General features: G+C 42.0%; 2 protein-coding genes across 2 annotated transcripts in view; one reads left to right on the forward strand and one right to left on the reverse strand.

Annotated features, from left to right (window-relative positions):
* SCYL2 (SCY1 like pseudokinase 2) overlaps window positions 1-11,213 on the reverse strand; it is a 29,373-nt gene extending 18,160 nt beyond the window's left edge. The window contains exons 1-6 of the mRNA XM_068142738.1: window positions 11,042-11,213; window positions 7,061-7,265; window positions 5,603-5,760; window positions 2,520-2,664; window positions 1,705-1,854; window positions 1,159-1,380 (exon numbers count right to left, since the gene is read on the reverse strand). Of these exons, the coding sequence (XP_067998839.1) occupies window positions 1,159-1,380; window positions 1,705-1,854; window positions 2,520-2,664; window positions 5,603-5,760; window positions 7,061-7,237 (852 nt within the window). The 5' untranslated portion in view covers window positions 7,238-7,265; window positions 11,042-11,213. The remainder of the gene's footprint in view (window positions 1-1,158; window positions 1,381-1,704; window positions 1,855-2,519; window positions 2,665-5,602; window positions 5,761-7,060; window positions 7,266-11,041) is intronic.
* Window positions 11,214-11,315: 102 nt separating this feature from the next.
* On the forward strand, window positions 11,316-19,882 carry DEPDC4 (DEP domain containing 4). Its single transcript, XM_068142740.1, has 9 exons — window positions 11,316-11,400; window positions 12,376-12,799; window positions 13,332-13,483; window positions 14,038-14,224; window positions 14,983-15,209; window positions 16,206-16,348; window positions 16,553-16,678; window positions 17,051-17,129; window positions 18,529-19,882. The coding sequence occupies exons 1-9, from the start codon at window positions 11,316-11,318 to the stop codon at window positions 18,744-18,746; spliced, it is 1,641 nt and encodes a 546-aa protein (XP_067998841.1). The 3' UTR covers window positions 18,747-19,882.
* The last annotated feature ends 259 nt before the right edge of the window (window positions 19,883-20,141 follow it).

Below are 20,141 nucleotides of genomic sequence, written 5' to 3' on the forward strand. Positions count from 1 at the left end.
CAACCCCCTCTGCAGTCAGCAGTCCACTAGATCAGGTTGCCCAGAGCCCTGTTGAGCCTCACCTTGAATATCTCCAGGGGTGGAGCCTCAACCACCTTGCTGCACAACCTGTTCCAGTGCTCCCTCAACCTTACAGTAACAAACTTGTTCCTAACATCCAATTTAAATCTGATCTTCTCTAGTTTGAGGTCATTGCTCCTTGTCCTATCATCATAGGCCTTTGTAAACAGTTTCTCTCTGTCCCTTTTGTAGGCCCCCTTCAGGTACTGGAAGGCTGCTATTAGGTCTCCCCAGAGCCTTCTTTTCTCCAGGCTGAACAACCCCAGCTCCCTCAGCTGTCTTCATAGCAGAGGTGTTCCAACCCCATATCCATTTTTGTGGCCCTCCTCTAGACCTGCTCCACCAGGTCCATGTCCTTCCTGTATTGAAGGCTCCAGACCTGGATGCAGTACTCCAGGTGAGTTCTTACCAGAGTGAAGTGGAAGAATCACCTTCTCCCCTTTTATAACCTATTTGCTTCTGATCCTTACACACTGCTTTCTGTCTCCCAACAGCCTACTTTCTTCAGGTCACATTGCCCTCTTCTAACTTGCCATTGTGTTCAGGTTATCAAATCCAGATTCATGTTATTATCTGAGGTGTTGTCTACACACATTAAATACAGCACACACAACTAAGGCAGTGGGCACAGCAAAGGAAACTTGCATGTGACATACATGATGACAATTGATCCAAGTTCACTGTCTTCTGTTAATATTCAGAGTCCACAAAGAAGTGGACACCAATTGCAATGTCAAGTGATCAAGTCACTCCAAACTTGACCATACTCAGTGGTGCTACATTGGTCACTCACTGCCTTGTGTTTCACACTGTTCACCTCAGCAGGTAAATTACTTATTGCACAAGATGAGTACTCAACAGCTTTACAGAGAAATTAGGTGAACAATAACATTTGCTGGTTATGAAGTTGGTACCTGCAACCTTCTTTAGATATATTTTAATTTCCCATATTTTGCTAGGATTCTTTTTCACTGTTACAGAGATAGCAAGCAAGGTAAGGTACCAGTCAGATTGTTTACGCTGAAGCACTGAGATTGTGTTCTAAACATGTTTCAAACATGAAAATCAACTAATAATAGTCACAAATAGAGCAAATACCTGATCCAGCTGTCTACTGAAGCTTTTATAAATATCCTGCTTGTTGACCTCAAAAATTGGTTTCCCTTTATTGAACACTGCATACATAACAGCTCCTAGAGAGTACATATCACTGGCTGTCTCGCAGCTCACAGAGAGAATATATTCTGGTGCCAGATATTCAGGATTTGGAAGACATAAGGATGGTAAGTTGGGATCCCATTCCTTACAAGGGAACTTTGGCTACAAGAGAAGTAAAAGAAAGTACATTTATTAGGGGCTTTTAAAGAACATTTTAAACAAGAAACTCATGCAGCAAAGAAAGAACTGATCCACTGAAATTCAATCATGAATGAAACAGAAAAAGAATAAGACAAAACTGTTAAGAATCTGTGTCTGAAGCTTAAGAGTGATGAGCTGGTGCAGTTAAGTCAGAACATTAGATCTGGGAAGGGTAATGCAAAATCAAAGGATTACATGAGCTGTGATGGGAATTTGTTTAAGGAAGCAGCAAGCAGGCAGAGAGCGGATGGAACAAACTGTTTAATGATGATAAAGACCTATTACCTCCTGTTCAGATGGATTTGTTGACTGGATGCAAAAATCAAAGCCCATAATTTTCCATGCTCCACTCTTATTTAAAATTATATTTTCAGGAGTAATATTTCCATGGACCATTTTGACACTGCTATGCAAAAATGACAAGCCTTCAGAAACCTGTCAATAAAAGATCCTTATTTCAGCTTTGTCTTACTGGATAGTTGAAGAAATACTCTCACAAAAACTCTGTTCCCGTGGTCACAGTTAAACTGGTAAGCTAATTAAGAAACAACCTAAAATAATGGGGAAAAGTTATGGCCTTAAAATTATGCATCAAGGAAATTAAACACAGATGTGAAATTATCAGAAGAAATGGCTAATGCTGATTTAACCATCACAGCATAAGAACAAAAATGCTTTTCCAAGTTGATCAACATATTCACCAAATAAAGCCTAGGAACTACTGTTCTTCCACAGAAGGTAAAGATTCACATATGAATGAGAGACAGCTGTAGCACAGACAGTCATATGTAAAATAAAGACAATAAATCATTCCATTGTGTATTTTCCATTGCAGAATAAGCAAAACCAGTTGCAACTCAGAGCCTCCAGTGTAAATCCTCTCATACTTACAGAGATCAGGGCACTATCATCTCTCACTTCCCAGTCATTTAATTTACTATACTATACTATTATACTAAACTATACTATTATACTAAACTATACTATTATACTAAACTATACTATAGTTTACTGACAAAATGTTGTCAGTCTATAAACTTTAATAGAAAATGACTAATACTAAAAGCACAAGAAAATGGTCAAGATAACCTCTATCTTACCTGAAGCAGCCCATATTTAGTCTCCACATCATAAAGTTTATACTCTTTAATGTCAGATGGTACAGGAGAAGGTAGGTTGTCCCAGCTGCCAAGAACGTTAGCTAAGCTTGCACAGACTGGTTCTGTACAAAATGCCAGGCAATCCCTGGAGAGATAAAACATAAAAACTTTTAGTGTAGAAAAAAGTAATAAAGCTCTTGACTGGGAATAAAGAACCATACAAACATCATATTAACTACTGTCAGAGCCCTTGGTGCTAACCTAAAATGTTTGTATTGACACAACTAGGGCTACAAACCTCATTTCTGTAGTAAGCACATGAAAGAATCAGAGCACAGGAAGAGAAAGTCTTTAATTTTCTTTCTTCTTGCAGAAAATTTCATTTTCTTCAGCTTTACCAGAGAGCTTATACAATTTACAGCTAAGGCAGAGACAACAGAGAATACCTAGGGAACAGTGGTTTTCATGACATAAACTCTCTGACTGATGTTGTTTTGAGGGAATAAAAAGACAACTGTTTATTTTTAGGTTAGGAGACAATTAAATAAGGAGCCCGACGCAGAGTAAGGAAGGATGGGCCAAATCTAATTAAAACAACTGAACACTGCAGAAGCTGAAGTCTGTCACACAGTGCAGTTTCTGTAACAGTTCCCTGAATAACAGCAACATGAAATTCAGAGCAACACAATAAAAAGAAAAGAAGTTGAAAAGAAAAGCGATGGCCAAAACTGCACATGCTTTGAGGAAAACAGCAACAGATGGAATCTCTGGTAAATTAAATAGCTGGGACCCCACTCTGCTACTATTTTTAACGGTCTTGGGGTGTTTCTACCAGCAGCTGAGCATGCTGAGTATGAAAAGAAGAACTGGAGCAAAGCACAGGGTAATACTTAAAAAATAAATAAATAATCACACACAAGAATTCCTGATGTAACAGCTAGGTCAGGATAGTCCCAAGCACAAATGCAGGCTGGGTGAGGAGTGGCGCAAGAGCAGGCTCAAGGAGAAGAACTTGGGGGTGTCAGCTAAAGAAAAACTCAACATGAGCTAGCCCAGAAGGCAACTGGGCCCAGAGGAGAAGCACAAAGGTGATCAGAGGGCTGGAGCACCTCCCTTATGGGGACAGGCTGTGAGAATTAGAGCTGTTCAACCTGGACAAAAGAACACTCTTGGGAGACCTTACAGCAGCCTTTCAGGATGTCTACAGGAAAAGTCTCAAAGGGATTTTTACATGGACTTGTTATGATAGGACAACTGGGAATGGACTGACGCTGGAGGAAGGCATATTTAGAGTGGAGATTAGGAAGAAATTCTTTACAGTGAGGGTAGTGAGACATTGCAACAGGTTGCCCAGAGTGGCTGAGGATGCAAGACCCGGCTGGATGAGGCCTTGGGCAAGAAGGTGTTCCTGCCCATGGCAGGGAGGTTGGAACTAGATATTTATGGTCCCTTCCAACCCAAACCATTCTATGACACTATAAGTAACTACACTGCATATTTTACTCAAAAAGCTTTATAAGAACACCAAAGCCTTCTTAAACCTCAGAGGTATGAATATTAGTCTTCTCTTCTGACGCACAGAGTGCAGGGAAAACAGAATTGCAGCTGCAGCTGCTGAGTCGATGAAATACTGTGGTAATTTTAGGAAGAAGCCTGGGGTATACTCTAGGATTCACTTGTATACACAGTGACTGAGGTGACCCTAGGCCATTTAGCATTTAATGGTTTATTTACTGTTTGAGAGTACTGAGAGCCATCTTCAATTACCTAATTAATCTTCCTCAGGCTATACTGAGCCACAGGGGCAACTGCAGCTTTGAACCCTTGTTAATGTGAAATGTGTTTAGGACTGGAGGAAAGATACTGTACTGGAGCACCTCTCCTATGAGGACAGACTAAGGCAGTTGGGGCTATCCAGTCTGGAGAAGAGAAGGCTCTGAGGAGACCTTATTGTGACCTTCCAGTATCTGAAGGGGGCTACAAGAAAGCTGGGGAGGGACCTTTTAGGGTGTCAGGGAGTGATGGGACGAGGGGGAATGGAAAAAAAATAGAAATAGGTAGATTCAGATTGGATGATAGGAAGTTCTTCACCATGAGGGTGGTGAGACACTGGAACAGGTTGCCCAGGGAGGTGGTAGAAGCCTCATCCCTGAAGGTTTTAAAGGCCAGGCTGGATGTGACTCTGGACAACCTGATGTAGTGTGAAGTGTCTCTGCCCATGGCAGGGGGGGTAGAACTAGATGATCCTTGAGGTCCCTTCCAACCCTAACAATTCTATGATCTATGAATATCCAAGTGTCATTTAATCCAAGAAATCATTCCCAAGGTAGACACAGTAAAGATGAAGACACTTTCCTACAGTAATCTCACCCTCCTAGAAGGCAGCACACTTGGAAAAACTCAAGTTAACAGAGACTCAAAAATGCTGAAGCTTGAAAGGCTATGTACAGAAATCTTTATTAAGCTACTACTTAGAAAAATGATCTTGGAAAACACCTCTAAAATCTTTTTCATGATCTTCCTCAACAGGATTAGGATCAGCTTTCTATTTTAAGAGGAACCCTTCATGTTATATTTGTTGGTTATCACTGTGCTGTTAGCACTACAGTTGAACAATAAATCTGTAAGACTAATCTGTTGTTATGCCTAATGGCCCACCATAAATAAATCAAATAACCACTCCAAAACACAGGGAATGTTGTCTCCCTTGATCTCCCATCTCACATACACCAAGTAAACACATCTCATAAATGGAATTAGTGAATGAACAACCTCTTGGAAGGGAAGAATTTTTAAGAGCTCTCTTTACAAGTTAAATTACTTGAACTACAAAATTTCCATGCTGTAAGGGCCATGTACAGCCTTGTAGCTGCAGCTGGGCTAATATAATTCATTGGATTCACACCAAAAATGCATTCTATGGCCTGGGAGAATAGAAAGTAAATCTGAGAAGGGGATGTACATACTCCTCACAGAAGTAAACACAGTAAGTCCCATCAGATGTACGTGTTGAATGTTCCAGGTATTTCACATCCAGTAACAAAACAGTAATTAAGTCTACTCTCAGCTTTACGACATCTTACCTGGATTCTTCCAGTGGATGCTGAACAGTAAGCAGTCGAGGGTGCCGAAGCCTGGTGAGCTGCTGAACACCTCGTTTTAAAGAGTCAATAATCTGATCCTTCTCAAACTTTTGGTACTTGTCTATTAGCTTCTTATCAAAGACAAAAACAGCCACTTCCTAGAAATGAGCAACAAAATTACTCTGGTATTTAACACAGTCAATATTAAACTAGACACTCATGAACAGTAACTTATAGCCATAGTAATTTAATTAATCTAATCAGACCATTCACACAGTAAAACATTAAGAATTTTTTAATCCTTAAACATGTAAAAAGATGTCCCAGAAATGTTAAAAACAGAGAAAATAGTTCCTCCAACCAATCCCTTCATATGGAGTGAGGCGACCTTATTGCTCTCTACAACTACCTTAAGGGAGGTTGTAGACAGACAGAGGTTGGTCTCTTCTCCCAGGCAACCAGCACCAGAACAAGAGGACACAGTCTCAGGCTGCACCAGGGGAGGTTCAGGCTGGAGGTCAGGAGCAAGTTTTACACAGAGAGAGTGATTGCCCATTGGAATGGACTGCCCGGGGAGGTGGTGGAGTCACCACCACTGGAGGTGTTCAGGAGGAGACTTGACAGGGTGCTTGGTGCCATGGTTTAGTTGGTTGGGTGGTGTTGGATGATAGGTTGGACACAATGATCTTGAAGGTCTCTTCCAACCTGGTCTATTCTATTCTAAAATTAAGTTATCCTATGGAACACTGAAATGACAGAGGCTGATGTGAAATAAAAAATTAGATTACATCACCATCCTGGAAGCCATTAAAGAGAAATAAATCAATGGAAGGAAGGGAAAAAAAGTAATTTAAAACTTTATAATGAAACTGAAACTTTCTTATACTCCTGTAACAGCACTATGACTAATGATAAAGGTTAGAAACCAGTAGAAAATAAAATGAAACTACACTTTTCAGTCCCAAGAGGAAATCTTCACATTTCCAATTCCTCAATCTCTGTATTGCAGCTGAGCACAAAAAAAAATAGTACTGTTTTGCTGAGAACAAATGCTGACATACTTCATGATTAATTTAAACCATAAAAAGTCAGTACTGCTGCCAAAAAAAACCCCAACCTGCAAAGTAAAACAAATGAGGCAACCAATCCTCGTCAAAATAAACCTCTTCCTTCTTGTCAGATCACTTTTAACTCGGATTCATTCTCGATCTTGGTCTCAAATTGTTTGCTATGCATGCAGAACCACTTCATTTTCCAGGAATAAAGGTGTAAAGCAATTATCACCTATGTAGCTGAGTACAATGTATTTAAATAACACTGAGTTCTTTTCATCTTACTTGTAGTACTATCCTTAGCATTGCCCAGTTGGATTTTGGCTTTCAATGCCACTTACCAACTGTTCCCTATCAGACTGTTACCTAATGCTTTATAAATTTAGGCCTTTACTTGACAACCCACCTGTTTTGTTGATTTTTTAGTTCCATTAAATATCTTCCATGCAAGACCATTCCCACCGCTGGCAATGTGTCGGCCAACATCAAACTCCCTGGTGACAGGATTTCCCATGACGGCGCTGGTGACATCAGCCGTTACCTTTGTAACGGTGCTCTTCAATTTATTCAGCATGGACTCCATTGTCTCAGCTGTGCACCAAGCTATGATTCTACAGAGGCAAGAGAACAAAGAAAAGCTTCACAGCCCTCTCAGTTTCTGTCAGCGCAAGGCACACGCTGAGAACTGTGCCACCTAGCCGATGAGCTAGTGGGATACAGGACAACTCACAAACCCAACTCTGAAATATAACTCCTGGGGCTTTCCAGCTTGTAGACAGCCACACTGCATACATACATACATCTGTGTGGGTATGCCTGGGCATGACATGGCATTGCTTCTTCTACCTCTCCTCACAAACTTCTCAATCTCTTGATCATTCTTCACTAGATGCAGCAAAACAATTAAGGATTGAGAAATTCAACCATGTCTTGAACTGAATAAAGCAGAGGATCTATAAACTACTCCAGTGAAGGGAAAGGGTCACACCTTCTATCAATATCAATCAAAGAGAAAACCTGAGTGAAAATCAGGCTCCTTCAATCCCAATGCTCACGAAACTGCACTGTTTCTGAAATGCAGGACTGCTGAAGAGCTCAGACCAGCAAAAGAACAGAAGTGTATTAGGCAGAAGAGGAGTTAGAAAATGTGTGCTTTACCACACTGTACCTGTCAAAACAAAAGCTCAGAATTCAGTATGGTGTAGGTGATGTGGGGTGCAGTGGGGTGGTGTGGGTGATGTGCCAGCCTCAAAATTTTGGGATTTTTGTAGTGGGTTAGCCTATGTGGCACCAGGCATGCTAGCACCAGATGGGAACTACTCTTCTCAAAGGAGAAGCAGGGTCCTTGCCCAGAAACTAGTGGGAGTCATTGACAGGGCTTTAAACTACTTGGGAAGAAGGAAGGGGAAGAAATCATGCTGGCTTGTGATAAACAGAGGATTGACTTACTGGGGGCTTCTGAGGTAACTCACATGAAATACCTCAAGAAAATCAAGGGGAGTTCTGCTAAGAAAGCAATGCAGCCCCTGCCCAGCTGAAGCCGCTACAGAAACACACCCAGCATGGGCAACAAACAGGAGTTGGAAGCTACTGTGTGGTTAGAGAACTGTGACCTGGTAGCCATCACTCAGACTTGGTGGGATGACAGCAGTGCAGCTATTGATGGCTACAGACTGTTCAGAAGGGACAGGTGAGGAAGGAGGGGTGAAGACATTGTCCTCTGTGTCAGGAAAGGGATTGAGCGTGAGGAACTGTCCCTGAAGAACAGCCATGAATGGATTCAACAATGAGAGACAAAGGCAACAAAGGGAACCTTGTGGTTGGCACCTACTACAGGCCACCATATCAAGGGGAGCCCACTGATGAAGCTTTCCTACTCCAGCTGCAGGAGGCTTTGTGCACACAGGCTCTTGTCCTGCTGGGAAACCTCAAGCATCCTGACATCTGCTGGAAAAACAGCATGGCAATCTGTAGGCAATCCAGGAGACTCCTGCAGTGCCTGGATGATAACCTCCTGAGCCAAACACTGGACCTGATGGTCACAAATGTAAGTGAACTCATCACTGATGTCAAGACTGGGGGCAGCCTGGACTGCAGTGATCACACACTGGTGAAGTTCAGAGTCCTAAGGGATATGAGACAGGCAAGGAGTATAGCGCTCTGCTGTGGGTGATGGACTAACTGCAGTAAGAAGCCTGGAAAAGCCACTAGGTGAGAATGTTAACAGCATTCCATTGTTTGAAGGGTTAGGATTTATAAATTAAGCTCAGTAGGCCCAGTCCAACCTGTTCCTTTCCAGCCTGACAGTATGCAAACTAGTCTTTAATTTAGCTACTGAGTAAGGAGTAGTGAGAAACTTGCTTCTTAATAAGCAGTTTGGGGTTTATGTCCATCTAAAACTGTTTAATTTGTAGAAACCCTCATGCCAATATTTGAACTGTAATCTAAAATAGTGTCACCTATTCAATAAAAATTGTTCTTACCAACTGCAATAAATCCAGGAACAATGTATCTGGAAAACGTATGCCCCAAAAAACAGATCTGTTTTGGATAGTATCTATAACACCACAAACCATGATTATTTAACCATAGCTGAAACATGCAAGTTTAGTTTTCCACTGCACAAAACCTGATTTGTTCAGGTATTTTAGGATTAAACTACTATTTATAGAAAAATGAACAACCATGGGACAATAAAGCCAGCCACCCACAATCAAAACTTTAATTTCAAATTAAAGGGAATAGAATAGAATAGACCAGACCAGACCAGGTTGGAAAAGACCTTTGAGATCATCAAATCCAACCTATCACCCAACACCATCTAATCAACTAAACCATGGCACCAAGTGCCCCATCCAGTCTCTTCCTAAACACCTCCAGTGATGGTGACTCTACCACCTCCCTGGGCAGCCCATTCCAATGCCCAGTCACAGAATGGTAAGGCTTGGAAGTGACCTCTGGAGACCATCTACTCAAAGCCTCCTGCCAAAGCAGGGTCACCTAAGGCAGGCCACACAGGAAGATGTCCAGGGGGGTTTTGAAAGTCCACAGAGAAGGAGGTTCCACAACCTTCCTGGACAGCCTGTTCCAGTGCCCCAGCACCCTCACAGTAAAGTTCTTCCTTATGTTGAGGTGGAACTTCCTGTGTTCCAGTTTGTAAGACACAAGAAAAGTACAAGATTTTAACAGAGCTCAGACAAGCTACAGAAGACATGTTTAAGAAATTTGATTTAATGAGTAATGCTAATACTCCTCATACTAAGTCCATAAAACTTGGCATTAATCCTAAAAAAAAACCGAAATCTGGATGGTAAATGTATTGTTTTCATTAATTCCTCTCACAACCAATAATGGTCTTTATGCTGCTGTGCATCAGCAGCAATAAGTCAGCATGATGACAACCCAATCACCTGGCAAGGTAGTAAGCAACAGGCAACACGTCAAGAAGGAATGAGGCAAAACATTCAAAACGTTGAAATAAATCCAACCTTCTCACTCACCTAAAACAACTGCATGACTTTAAACCATCATTTCATCCTTGCACCAATTCACAGTTTCATCGGTGATGCAGTGCATCACAAGTGAAAGGAATTTAACCTGTAACAAGCTGGGATTTGCATGCAGAGCAGGTGCATGGCTACTTCACATCACCCAGCCCAAACTCCCATCCTATAACCACCTGACTCAAACTATCATGAATCCACAGAAGAAACAAGGGCTAGAGAAAGCAAGTCTTGCCAAACCAACCAACCAATCAATACTTCAGGCTCAACCGACCTTTTGCATTTGTTACACGGAAACAACAGAAGGATCAGATGCAATGATGCACTGTACACGGTCTGGCTGCCCTCAGAACAAGTCACCTTCACGATTTTTATTCAGCTTTATTTCGGTACTGAGCTGCCACTGAAATCCCACCAAAAACTCCTGGAATGTAATTCATGCCCAGGGATGCATTCGTCACCTGCTGTCAGACGAAAACTAACCCATACGCCGCACTAATCCCGGATGAAGTATCGACTCTCATTCACGGTGAGACGGAACTCGCCCCGCTCTGCCGAGGAACGGCAGGGAATGCCCCGAAGGCCGCTGACTCCGCTGCCCATTCCGCCGGCAGAGAGCCTGCCCGGGGCGGGCAGCGGCCGCGGGCAGAGGTGAGCGGCAGCGAGCAGTGACCCGCGATGCGCCGGCTCGGACAGCTCAAGCCTTCCCACCAGGCCCTGCTCACGGCGGCCTCCGCCCTCTATAGCCCTCACTACCGGGCTCCCGAGACGCGACACCGCCGCCTCCAGCGCCCGCGGGGCCAGCGGGCCCTGCCTGCCCCGCGCCGTGGCACTAGGCCACGGCAGCCGCTGCTGCCCCGGTGCGCGGGAGGCAGGCCTGTTACCTGAGCCTGGGGAAGCTGCCGGCGCAGCGCCCGGCTGCCCGTCGCCCTGGGGGCCCGGTGGGACACCTGTCACGCCAGCTCCGTCTCTCGCTCCGGCCCCGTCCCGCTCTGGCTACTCCATAGCGACAGCCACAGCGCCGGGAGGGAGCAGGGGAGCGGAGGGCTCCTCACTTCCGCCCCGGAGGGGCGGTGCTGGGGCGGTGGCCGGGTGAGGCGGAGGAGGGCGGGAAGTGATGCACTGCACCAGTTTCCGCCAGCGGCGCCGGCCGCCCTTATGGCGGTTTATTTGACTCCGCGGTTCAGGAGGCTCCGGAGTCACAGCGAGCTAGAGTTGCGGCGGGGCAGCGGGCGGCGGCGAGGTGGGGGAAGGAGGGTCGTCCCCGTCTCTCCGCTGTGGCGGCTTTTCCGGTCCTAGCGCCCGTGGGGTTGACGGCGCTTCGCCCGGGAGCGGGGCCGAGCCGAGCGGGCTGAGGGGTTGGCGCCGGCCCCGGCCCGTCCGTTGGAGGGGCGCCCGCGGCTGCCAGTTCGCGGCCGGGCGGGCAGGAGCTAGGGCAGGGGTCAGCTGCTGTACAGGGCAAAGAGGTGCTGCCAGTGGTAGTGCCCCCAGGAGTTGTGGGTAAGCGCCGCTGCCAGGGGCAGGCCGGGTCCGAGCGTTCGGAGCGGAGCTTGGCAAGCAGGTTTAAAGTCGGTTTATCGTTTGCTGAACCCAGAGTGCTATGAGGAGGGGAAACTGGGTGCTGGGGAAGGTGAGGCTGAGGCAGCTGTTAAGCCTGGAGAAGAGAAGGTTCAGGGGCTTTTTATTAATGTGCACAAGTACCCGAAGAGAGAGTGCAGAGGCTTGGAGCCAAGCTCTTCGTTCTGGTGCCCATAGAGGTTGTGGGTTCTTCACCTTTGGAGATGTTCAGCAACTGTCTGAACGTGGTCCTGGGTTGACAAGCTCTAGGTAGCCCTAATTGAGCAAGTGGGGTTGGACCAGCTAGTCCCCAGAGGTCCATGTAAACCTCAGCCGTTCTGTACTTCTGTAATGAATTAATGTGCGTGTGTGCATACATGCAATAGATATAGCTGTTAGTGACAACAACAAAACTTTCCTTGCCTGTTTTGGTGTATTTTTGTTCTGTGTTGTTCACACCTTAGCAAATGGGAGTCAGCTTACAAACAGGATGGATTGCCAAGATGTTTTCTTCCCCTTTGTAAAATTAAGCTTGCATACTGGAGAACTTTAATATTTGTTTACTTATAACTAATTTCACAGAGTAAAAATATTTTTTTCAAAATGCTAAAAACTGAAGCTTTATAAACATCTGTCAAACTTCCCTGTAAATGTTTTGCAGGGTGTGATGGTCCTTTTCAAGCAACTCAGCTCTGGAACAGTATTATTCATGCCCTTCACAGTCAAGTGGAGATCAAAAGACGTCGACAACATCTGAAAACATACAAAAACTGCTTCACTGGATCAAATGCTGTTGATGTGGTACTGAGCCATCTGATGCAAAGCATGTACCTGAGCTGCAATGATATTTCTCGGCTGAAAGGAGTCCGTGTATGCCAAGCGTTGATGGATCACAAGGTGTTTGAGCCAGTTGGAGCAAAGCTTTATTTATTCAAGAACGAGAAAGAGACAGAGTTTGAAGACACAAACACTAGTCTCTATAGATTTGTAAATAGCAGCCTTACTCCTCTTCCAAGAAAGAGTAAAGACAGTGACAGCTTGTCTTCTGACCAAATCTGCAAACAGAAGAGAAAGAGATGTTCCCAGTGAGTTGCCCTGAACTAGTCTGATTGTTTTTCTTTTCTTTTTTTTCCCCTCTTTTAAATGCTAATGTTACCTATAGATGAAGTTATGTCTGTCTAACCCAAGTATTGGAGACTTTGAAAACTATGGGCCAGTCTTGAGAAATGTCATGCCAAAATTGCAGGTGCAATTCAATATTTCTTGGTCATGTTAAGCCCATTGTTGTTTAGCATAGAGTCTGGCACAGTAGCTGAAGCCTAGGAATCGTGTTGGTTTGCAATCAGTTGTGCTGAAGGCTGAGAGTTAGTATGAGCAAGGTACTTGTTAGACACTGATAAAAGAAATGGAATTGTAAACAGTATTTGAAATCAATGTCCTTGACCTTTCCACCAAGCAGATGTAGATGATTGGTTTTTTCTGGCTGGATAGAGCCCAGCTACAGTGAAGCCCAGAAGTTCTGATTTAACAGCAGTTTAGGAACTGACAGGAAGATAAATGTGCCAGGATGGTATTTGTTAGATGCATAACTTTTTTTTTCTGCCCCTCACTGAGCAGGGTGAAGTGTGAAACAACACTTTCAAACCCCTTAGCATTAGAAGCAGCTGACAAAAAGAGGGTAGAGGAGCTGCTTCAATCCATAAATGTTCATGCATCTTTACCTCCAAAGATCATGATTAATGAGCCAACTCGTCTGCTTTCAAAAACAGGTGAGGATTGATTTTTACTTTCCTTTTTTCTTTTTAAAACCTTGATTATTTTTTGTTCTTTGCTGTATCTACTTGGAGTGCCTCATTTCTGTAAAACACTGCCCTTCAGAGTCCTTAATTTAATGTGTTACTAATGACAAAGTAGCTAAATCAGTGCTAAACGGGTAAGTGCTCATAGCAAGTAAACTGAAATAAACAAAGCAGGGTTCAGTTTTTGCAGGGTGGTATCATTCTATTTATGCAAACACTTCAGAAAGAAATAGATTATAAGATATGTCTATATGATATGATTCCTTTGGTATTTGCATAGGTTTTTATGTGCATATTACTGAATAGATTATTACTAATTCTAATATTTGTTGAGATGTTGTCTTTAAAGCCTTTTTTTCAATTAGTATTCCTATTTTGATCCCTTTTTTATTCCAACACAGAAACTTTATGCTGTTACCTTGTTTTCTTTGAGCATGTAAAATGTTTCTGAGTACCAACAAAGGTTAGTGTTTTGCATAAAATCTTATCTCTGAGGGTGTTTTCTTGTTTGCTTATGGTATCAGTAATAGATGATGTCTGGAAACAGCAGGCCCTGCTACGACTGCTGCAGATAATTGATGTTCCCCTTCTAGAAGGTATCTTGGTGTCTTCAGTGAAGACAAAACCAGACTGTTTCAGCAAGGAAGAAGACTTGATTATCTCAAATACTTTCCTGGACAGAGAGGTTACATGTAGCTTAAATTTACCTGAGTAAGTAATATGTCTGTGAAATAATGGTAAACATTTCATTTTATGCTTGATCAAAAATTTAAGTGAACAAAATAGACATTGCCAGGCTCTTATACTTGTAGACAGGGGTGGTATTAATATACTTTCCTCTGCTGATTTCCCTTCAGAAGTGGTAAAAGAACTCACAAAAAGTTTAGGATTGGACATTAAAACTTTAGCCTCAGGTGTCGAAAACACTCCTGGTTTCTAGACTAGACACTTCATTTCTAGATCTTTATAACAGATACTGGAATTGAAAACCAGTTCCACCGTCTTCTGGGATTTAAACTATTTTTATCTTTGCTGTTATCAAACCGTCTTGTTTCTTTTTGTAAAACCCAGTTCCTTCCTTTCTCACCCTGGTGGGTTTTTGTAGTGCATGGGATTGCATCTTTTTGATAACTGTTACAGTGGGATGTGTTTGGTTTTAAATACTAGCTGAATCAGGCAAGTGTCTTGGAGTGAGTGCCAGTCTGTCAGAATTGCAGCTTGTTTTAATCTGGACATATCTTGGGTGTATAGCACAGGAAAACCATGGAAGCTGCCTATTTTGAGCAGGTCTTTGAAGTACTGTGGAGAAATAAGTTACATAAACTGCTTAATAAGCAACAAGTTTAATGTGGTTCAGATATGTGACTGTACCTGCATGCTGATTTCTGTCTTATTTTCTTTTAAAGCGTTACATAAGAATAGGTGGAGCATCTTAAAGTAAGCACTAAAATTAGCTTTTCCTTTTACAGGCTTGATAAATGGCTCTATGCAGCAATCGAATGCTTGGAGTATTTCCCAGACCAATTCATAGTGATGGTTAGTCAGCAGTTACCTCCAAGCACTAACACCCCCTGCAGTCTGAATGCATACAAGAAGATTCTTTTTGATGTTATAGTCAAGTATTATAGTCAAAAGAAGGATTCCCTTCTTGCTGCTCAGGATCTTGATATTCATTCAGGAATTATAGAACTTATAGGTAAGAGCAATCTGGAACAAAAAAACACAAGTGAAAGCTTCCTAAAAGATCAGAGAAACTCTTAAACGTTTCTCTAGAAATTACTTAACCTCCTCTCTTCATATCTGCACCCTTAACCTGTCTTGCTCATGTCCTTTTGTAATTCTCTTTCCTGCTTTTTTTGTGTGCCCTTCTTTTGGGAGAGGGTCACTGGCTCTTTTGCTGTTCTTTTTAAACAAAGGCAGTTCCAAAGGTGGCTTGTTCTGGATTATTTCTTGTGAAATATAACTCCTGTCCTGTTAATAGGACACAGGCCAGAAAATTATATGTAGGTCTGTATCTGCCTTCATCTTGCTCTTGTCTTAGAGTTACTTGGCTTTTTGATAGCTCCTCATTGTCAAAATGAAGGTAACTAGAATTACCATTTAAAGGGATTTTTATAGGACATGTTTTCTACTTGATCACATTTTGATGAGAAACTTCTAGCTAATGGCTTAAGGGGGGTGATGAGCAACCATCAGCAACAAAAAAACAATCAACCAAAACTGCAAAAACCTCTAAATGACAAAACCAAAAAATGCAAAGAAAGCAAAGCAAAAATTAAACAGAAGAAAACAACAACAAAAAGCCCCAACACAACCAAGCAAAGAAACCTCAAATCAATGAGAAAGTTAGAATCGTTCAGCTTATTAAGAACTTCAAGACAAATCCTGGAATATAACACAAAGATGTGTCAACACAAACATCTCTTTAGTGTTTGCACTTACAAGGACATTGCTATGTTGTGTGTATGTTGTCCTAGTGAATCTGTTCCTTGACTAGCAGTGGGACAAAGGTTTTAAGGCTTACATTGAGTAAATGGTGTAGTGAGTCTTGCTAAAAGATTTTAGAAGTCACTGAGAGGACCTGCGTTTTTAAGGGGGGGTGGGGGAAATCCAAGAAGGGGATTAATATTGGAATTCAAGTGTGGTGACTGTGAACAATTTGCACTGGGTACACTGTTTTGCTCCATTGCAGAGAAAGGAAAAACAGATCAAGCTGTGGAGGCATCACAGCTGTATTTAAAATTATTAGCACCAAATACCCGAGAGGAACTACACAGACTGCTGACATTCATTGCCGTGGCATCTGACCCTGAGGGCTACAAATTACAGAAACAAGTAAGTCTCTGTTGCATTGAATGGGGGAAGTACCCTTTTCCTATAGCAAAGCTAACTTTTAAGTTAGAAGTATTCTTTTTACTGCCTTCCAATGTGATTTGTTTTTAGATATCAAGATGTTCTTCCCACTGATCCCACCCTGTTATACTTTGCTGACACACTGCAAGTAAATCTGATGCCACATTTGAGTTCTTCTTGTTCTAGTTTGATAACAGGTTGGTGATCATCAAGACATGCACTAAGTTCATCCTACAAAATAAGGCATTGCCAAAAGCACAGGCAGAGCTGCTGACTCAGTTTCTGATGGACAATCACTCTGAGCTCTTCAAGGTAGCATTCTCCTTACCTTGCTGGCTTTGTCATCTTTAGTGTTAAATGTTGAGACTTGATGGGTTGGACACGATGATCTTGAAGGTCTCTTCCAACCTGGTTGTTTATTATTATGTGATAAAGTGCCTCCTTAGAGATGAGAGGTATGTGGAGCAGAGTTTAATGTTCTGTCAGTTAAGAGGTAATGGTACAGTCAAGTAGGGTGAGGAGCTATTTCAGACTATGGAGGACAGTTTTTGGAGAGCTTTATATGTATATCCTCTACCTTTATTTGCAGCATTTGTGTTTAAAAGAGTATTTAAAACTTTTATAGAGGCCTTTTGGCACCCTGTTTCTGCTGGCTATCTACTAATTGTTGGTTTGTATTTTCAGACTCCTTTGACTCTTCTGGAACTAACTAGTAGGAGACTTGAGTGTTTGCTGGAAGGACAAGATCCAGATATCAATTCTGGTAAATGTGATACACATCTTGGCATAAACCTTTTAATACAAATAGATTTGGCATCAATTGACAGTAATTTTGCATAGACTGTGTTCTGACTATAAATCTGAGCTGTTCTTTTCCTTTATTAGAAGTGAACCCTTAAAGAAACCAGCAGCTAATTCACCAAAGAATTAAATTTATCTGGTATAAGCAAAGCACTGACTTCTGAACATTAGAGGATAAGGATTCTATTAATTGTCTAGTTTGAACACTTTGTTACTTTTTACTAAATAATTACTTCTATTGAATTGAGTGCAAACTATGCTTCCTCAAGTGATTTGCTGATTTGGTTTGTGAACTTGATGTGATTTTTACATTTTGGAACCAAATCCTTGTGTTTCTTCCATAAGACACCTAAAAATTCTCACAGAGCTTAGTAGTGTGAGGTTCTAAAAAGCTGTCTTGAGCACAGGCCTTGACTGTGTCGTGTTTTCAAGAAACCTTCCTCCTTTTCTGGGTAAGCACCTCATTTATAAAGAGCCTAAGACTTAGAGAAAAGGGTAGTGTATCCCAAAAGGAAGGCATTTGACACTTGGTGTTTATATGGGATTGGTGTTTTCCAGCTCATTTCTTTTCTGAGTTAACATTTCATCTGGCCTTACTGTCAAAAATATTTCAGCACTGTGATTTAAAAGGGTTGACTTAATTTAATTTCTCTCTGACTTCTTAGCTTCTTCCTTTTGACTTCTGTCTTGCCAGTGCACTGGAGAACTGAGTAATACTGAAAGTTATGGTGCTGTTTAATGTTGTATTTAATAGAGCAGCTGTCTGAGAAGTGTTTGGTACATACAGAATCTTTTACCATCTGTGTTGGGTTCTGGAATGTGTCCAAATTGCTTCTAGCTCAATGTTTTGATTATCACATATTGTGTAGCTAAAAAATGCAGATACAAGTGACAGAGGAATGAGTTATCTGTCCACAGTGCTCCTGGAGCCTGTGTGATCTCTGTCAGCACATTGAACACATAACTCAGGTACAAACCCTGTGCTGTATTTGCCCTCAGTGTGGGAGATTCAATCTGCAAGTTTGCAATTACTACACTGCTTGCCCATTTATTTATGTTCAGATGCTCAGTGGAAAGCTGTAGGTTTCTTGTCACTTGTAGAGAATTGTAGTTACATCTGACCTGGGATATCAATGGATCTATGTTAATCAGGTTCTTACATGAGTGGTGGCATCACCGCCCCTGGAGGCATTTAAAAGAAGTATGGATGTGGTGCTTAGGGACATGGTTTTACTGGTAGTGTTTAGCAGTAGTGGTGGGATTGTGAGCTCTAGGCAGGTGGTTGGTGATCTCAAAGGTCTCATCCAACCTCAACAGTTCTATGATACATTAAACAATTGCACCTCTGCTTTTTTACAAAGGCTTCACCTTCTGTCAGCGTGTGACAGATAAGGAATACGAAGATCAAAAACGCCAAACAAATCTGTATCTTCTGGCACTGGTTCAAGAGGTGCACAATGACCCAACTGTTCCTTTGAAGCAGAAAAAGAAGTTAATGAAAGAACTCAGAAAACACCATTCTCTTGTCTATTGCAGTGGCTGTAAAACTGGATGTGAATTTTGTACTCTAAATGGTTAGACATCAATGCAGCCTTTGACAAAAACAGAGGGGGGATATATATGAACATTGTTCATGGTGTGAACCATTTTCTTCCTTATGTCCTTGCATCTTCAGTTACAGGAAGATACAACTATCAAAATAGCTCTGCTACTGAAAAAAAACCAACTACTTAATGACTCTTAAGTAAAACATACTTTTAGTAGTAATAGCACACTGCTTGTGCTACTTTCAGTTCAGGGTTTGGCACTTTTTGTTTTCCTTCTGTCCCACAACCCCATGGCTTTCTAGCTGAGCCAAGTCTACACTCAGAGCCATACTTGGGTTGATTACCAGTAAGGTCTTTATATGTAGCTCTTGATTTCATAGTATCACAGCAAATCTTAAACTGTGGATTACAACTCCTATGAGTATTGCAAGTGTACAAAGTGAGTCAAAAATGTTATTAGGAGCTGGTCACTGGAATGTGTGGCAGGCAAGATTCATTAGGCAGGGGACCTATGTGTGCTCTGTCACTTATTAGAGCCTGCTGTTCTTTCCTCACTCTGGCAGACTGAGCTGCTGCTAATTAGCTTTTGCTAACGTGGAAGTTATGCAAAAGCAAGTGAAAAAAAATTGCATTTTGGAGAAAAAATTAGTTTTGGGTCTCTTGGTGTACTTGAGCAATTTATTTTAACAGGAAGATACTTTGATAGCATCCAGTTGCATAAATAATGAGTATTTATGGATTCAAATGTTGATTCAAGTAATTACAGATGCAATATAATGTTATGGGGGTTAAATTACTTCTTCCATCATCCTGACAGATGTTTGATCATGTATTTGACACAGAAATGCAGAATTCATGTTGAAATTTATCTTTGGTCTAATTCCACTGCTCTGCCCAAGGTGGAATCAATTAGCATAGGTTGCTCAGGACTTACCTGTTGAGTTTGGAACAATCTCCAAGGACAGAGATACCACTTCTCAGGTGAGCCTGGTCCAGAAAATACTGAACTTGGTAGTAGAGAAAGTTGATAACATGGCAATTTGTAGGCATAGACAGACTGGGATTTGCTTGGGGTGGGGGGAAAATCTATTTAAAAAATCATGCACTTTGACTTGATTATAATTTTCTTGTGCTAATTTAAAGATGATAATAAAGCATTGCATAAAAATTTCTGAATTAGTCTTGTTTCAGTGTCTTCAGAAGGAAGAGGCAGCTCAGTGGGTGTAGAACCAGGTATCAAAGAGTAAGAAAACGCTTCATGTGGACAGGAGGAGTTTATAGCTGCAAGGTGCTTTCCTTCAGCTTAGGGGACAAAAATCCCCAACCCTGACTAGACTTTACTAATTTGCATTCTTCTGTTTCAAGAATTGTGATCTTAAATGTAAGGGCCTGCTGAACAGAACAAGTTTGGACTACAGATTATTGGT

This window comes from Melanerpes formicivorus, unplaced genomic scaffold (assembly GCF_026170545.1).
Source record: "Melanerpes formicivorus ecotype bairdi unplaced genomic scaffold, bMelFor1.0.p_v2 SCAF_8, whole genome shotgun sequence".
Lineage (NCBI taxonomy): Eukaryota > Metazoa > Chordata > Aves > Piciformes > Picidae > Melanerpes > Melanerpes formicivorus.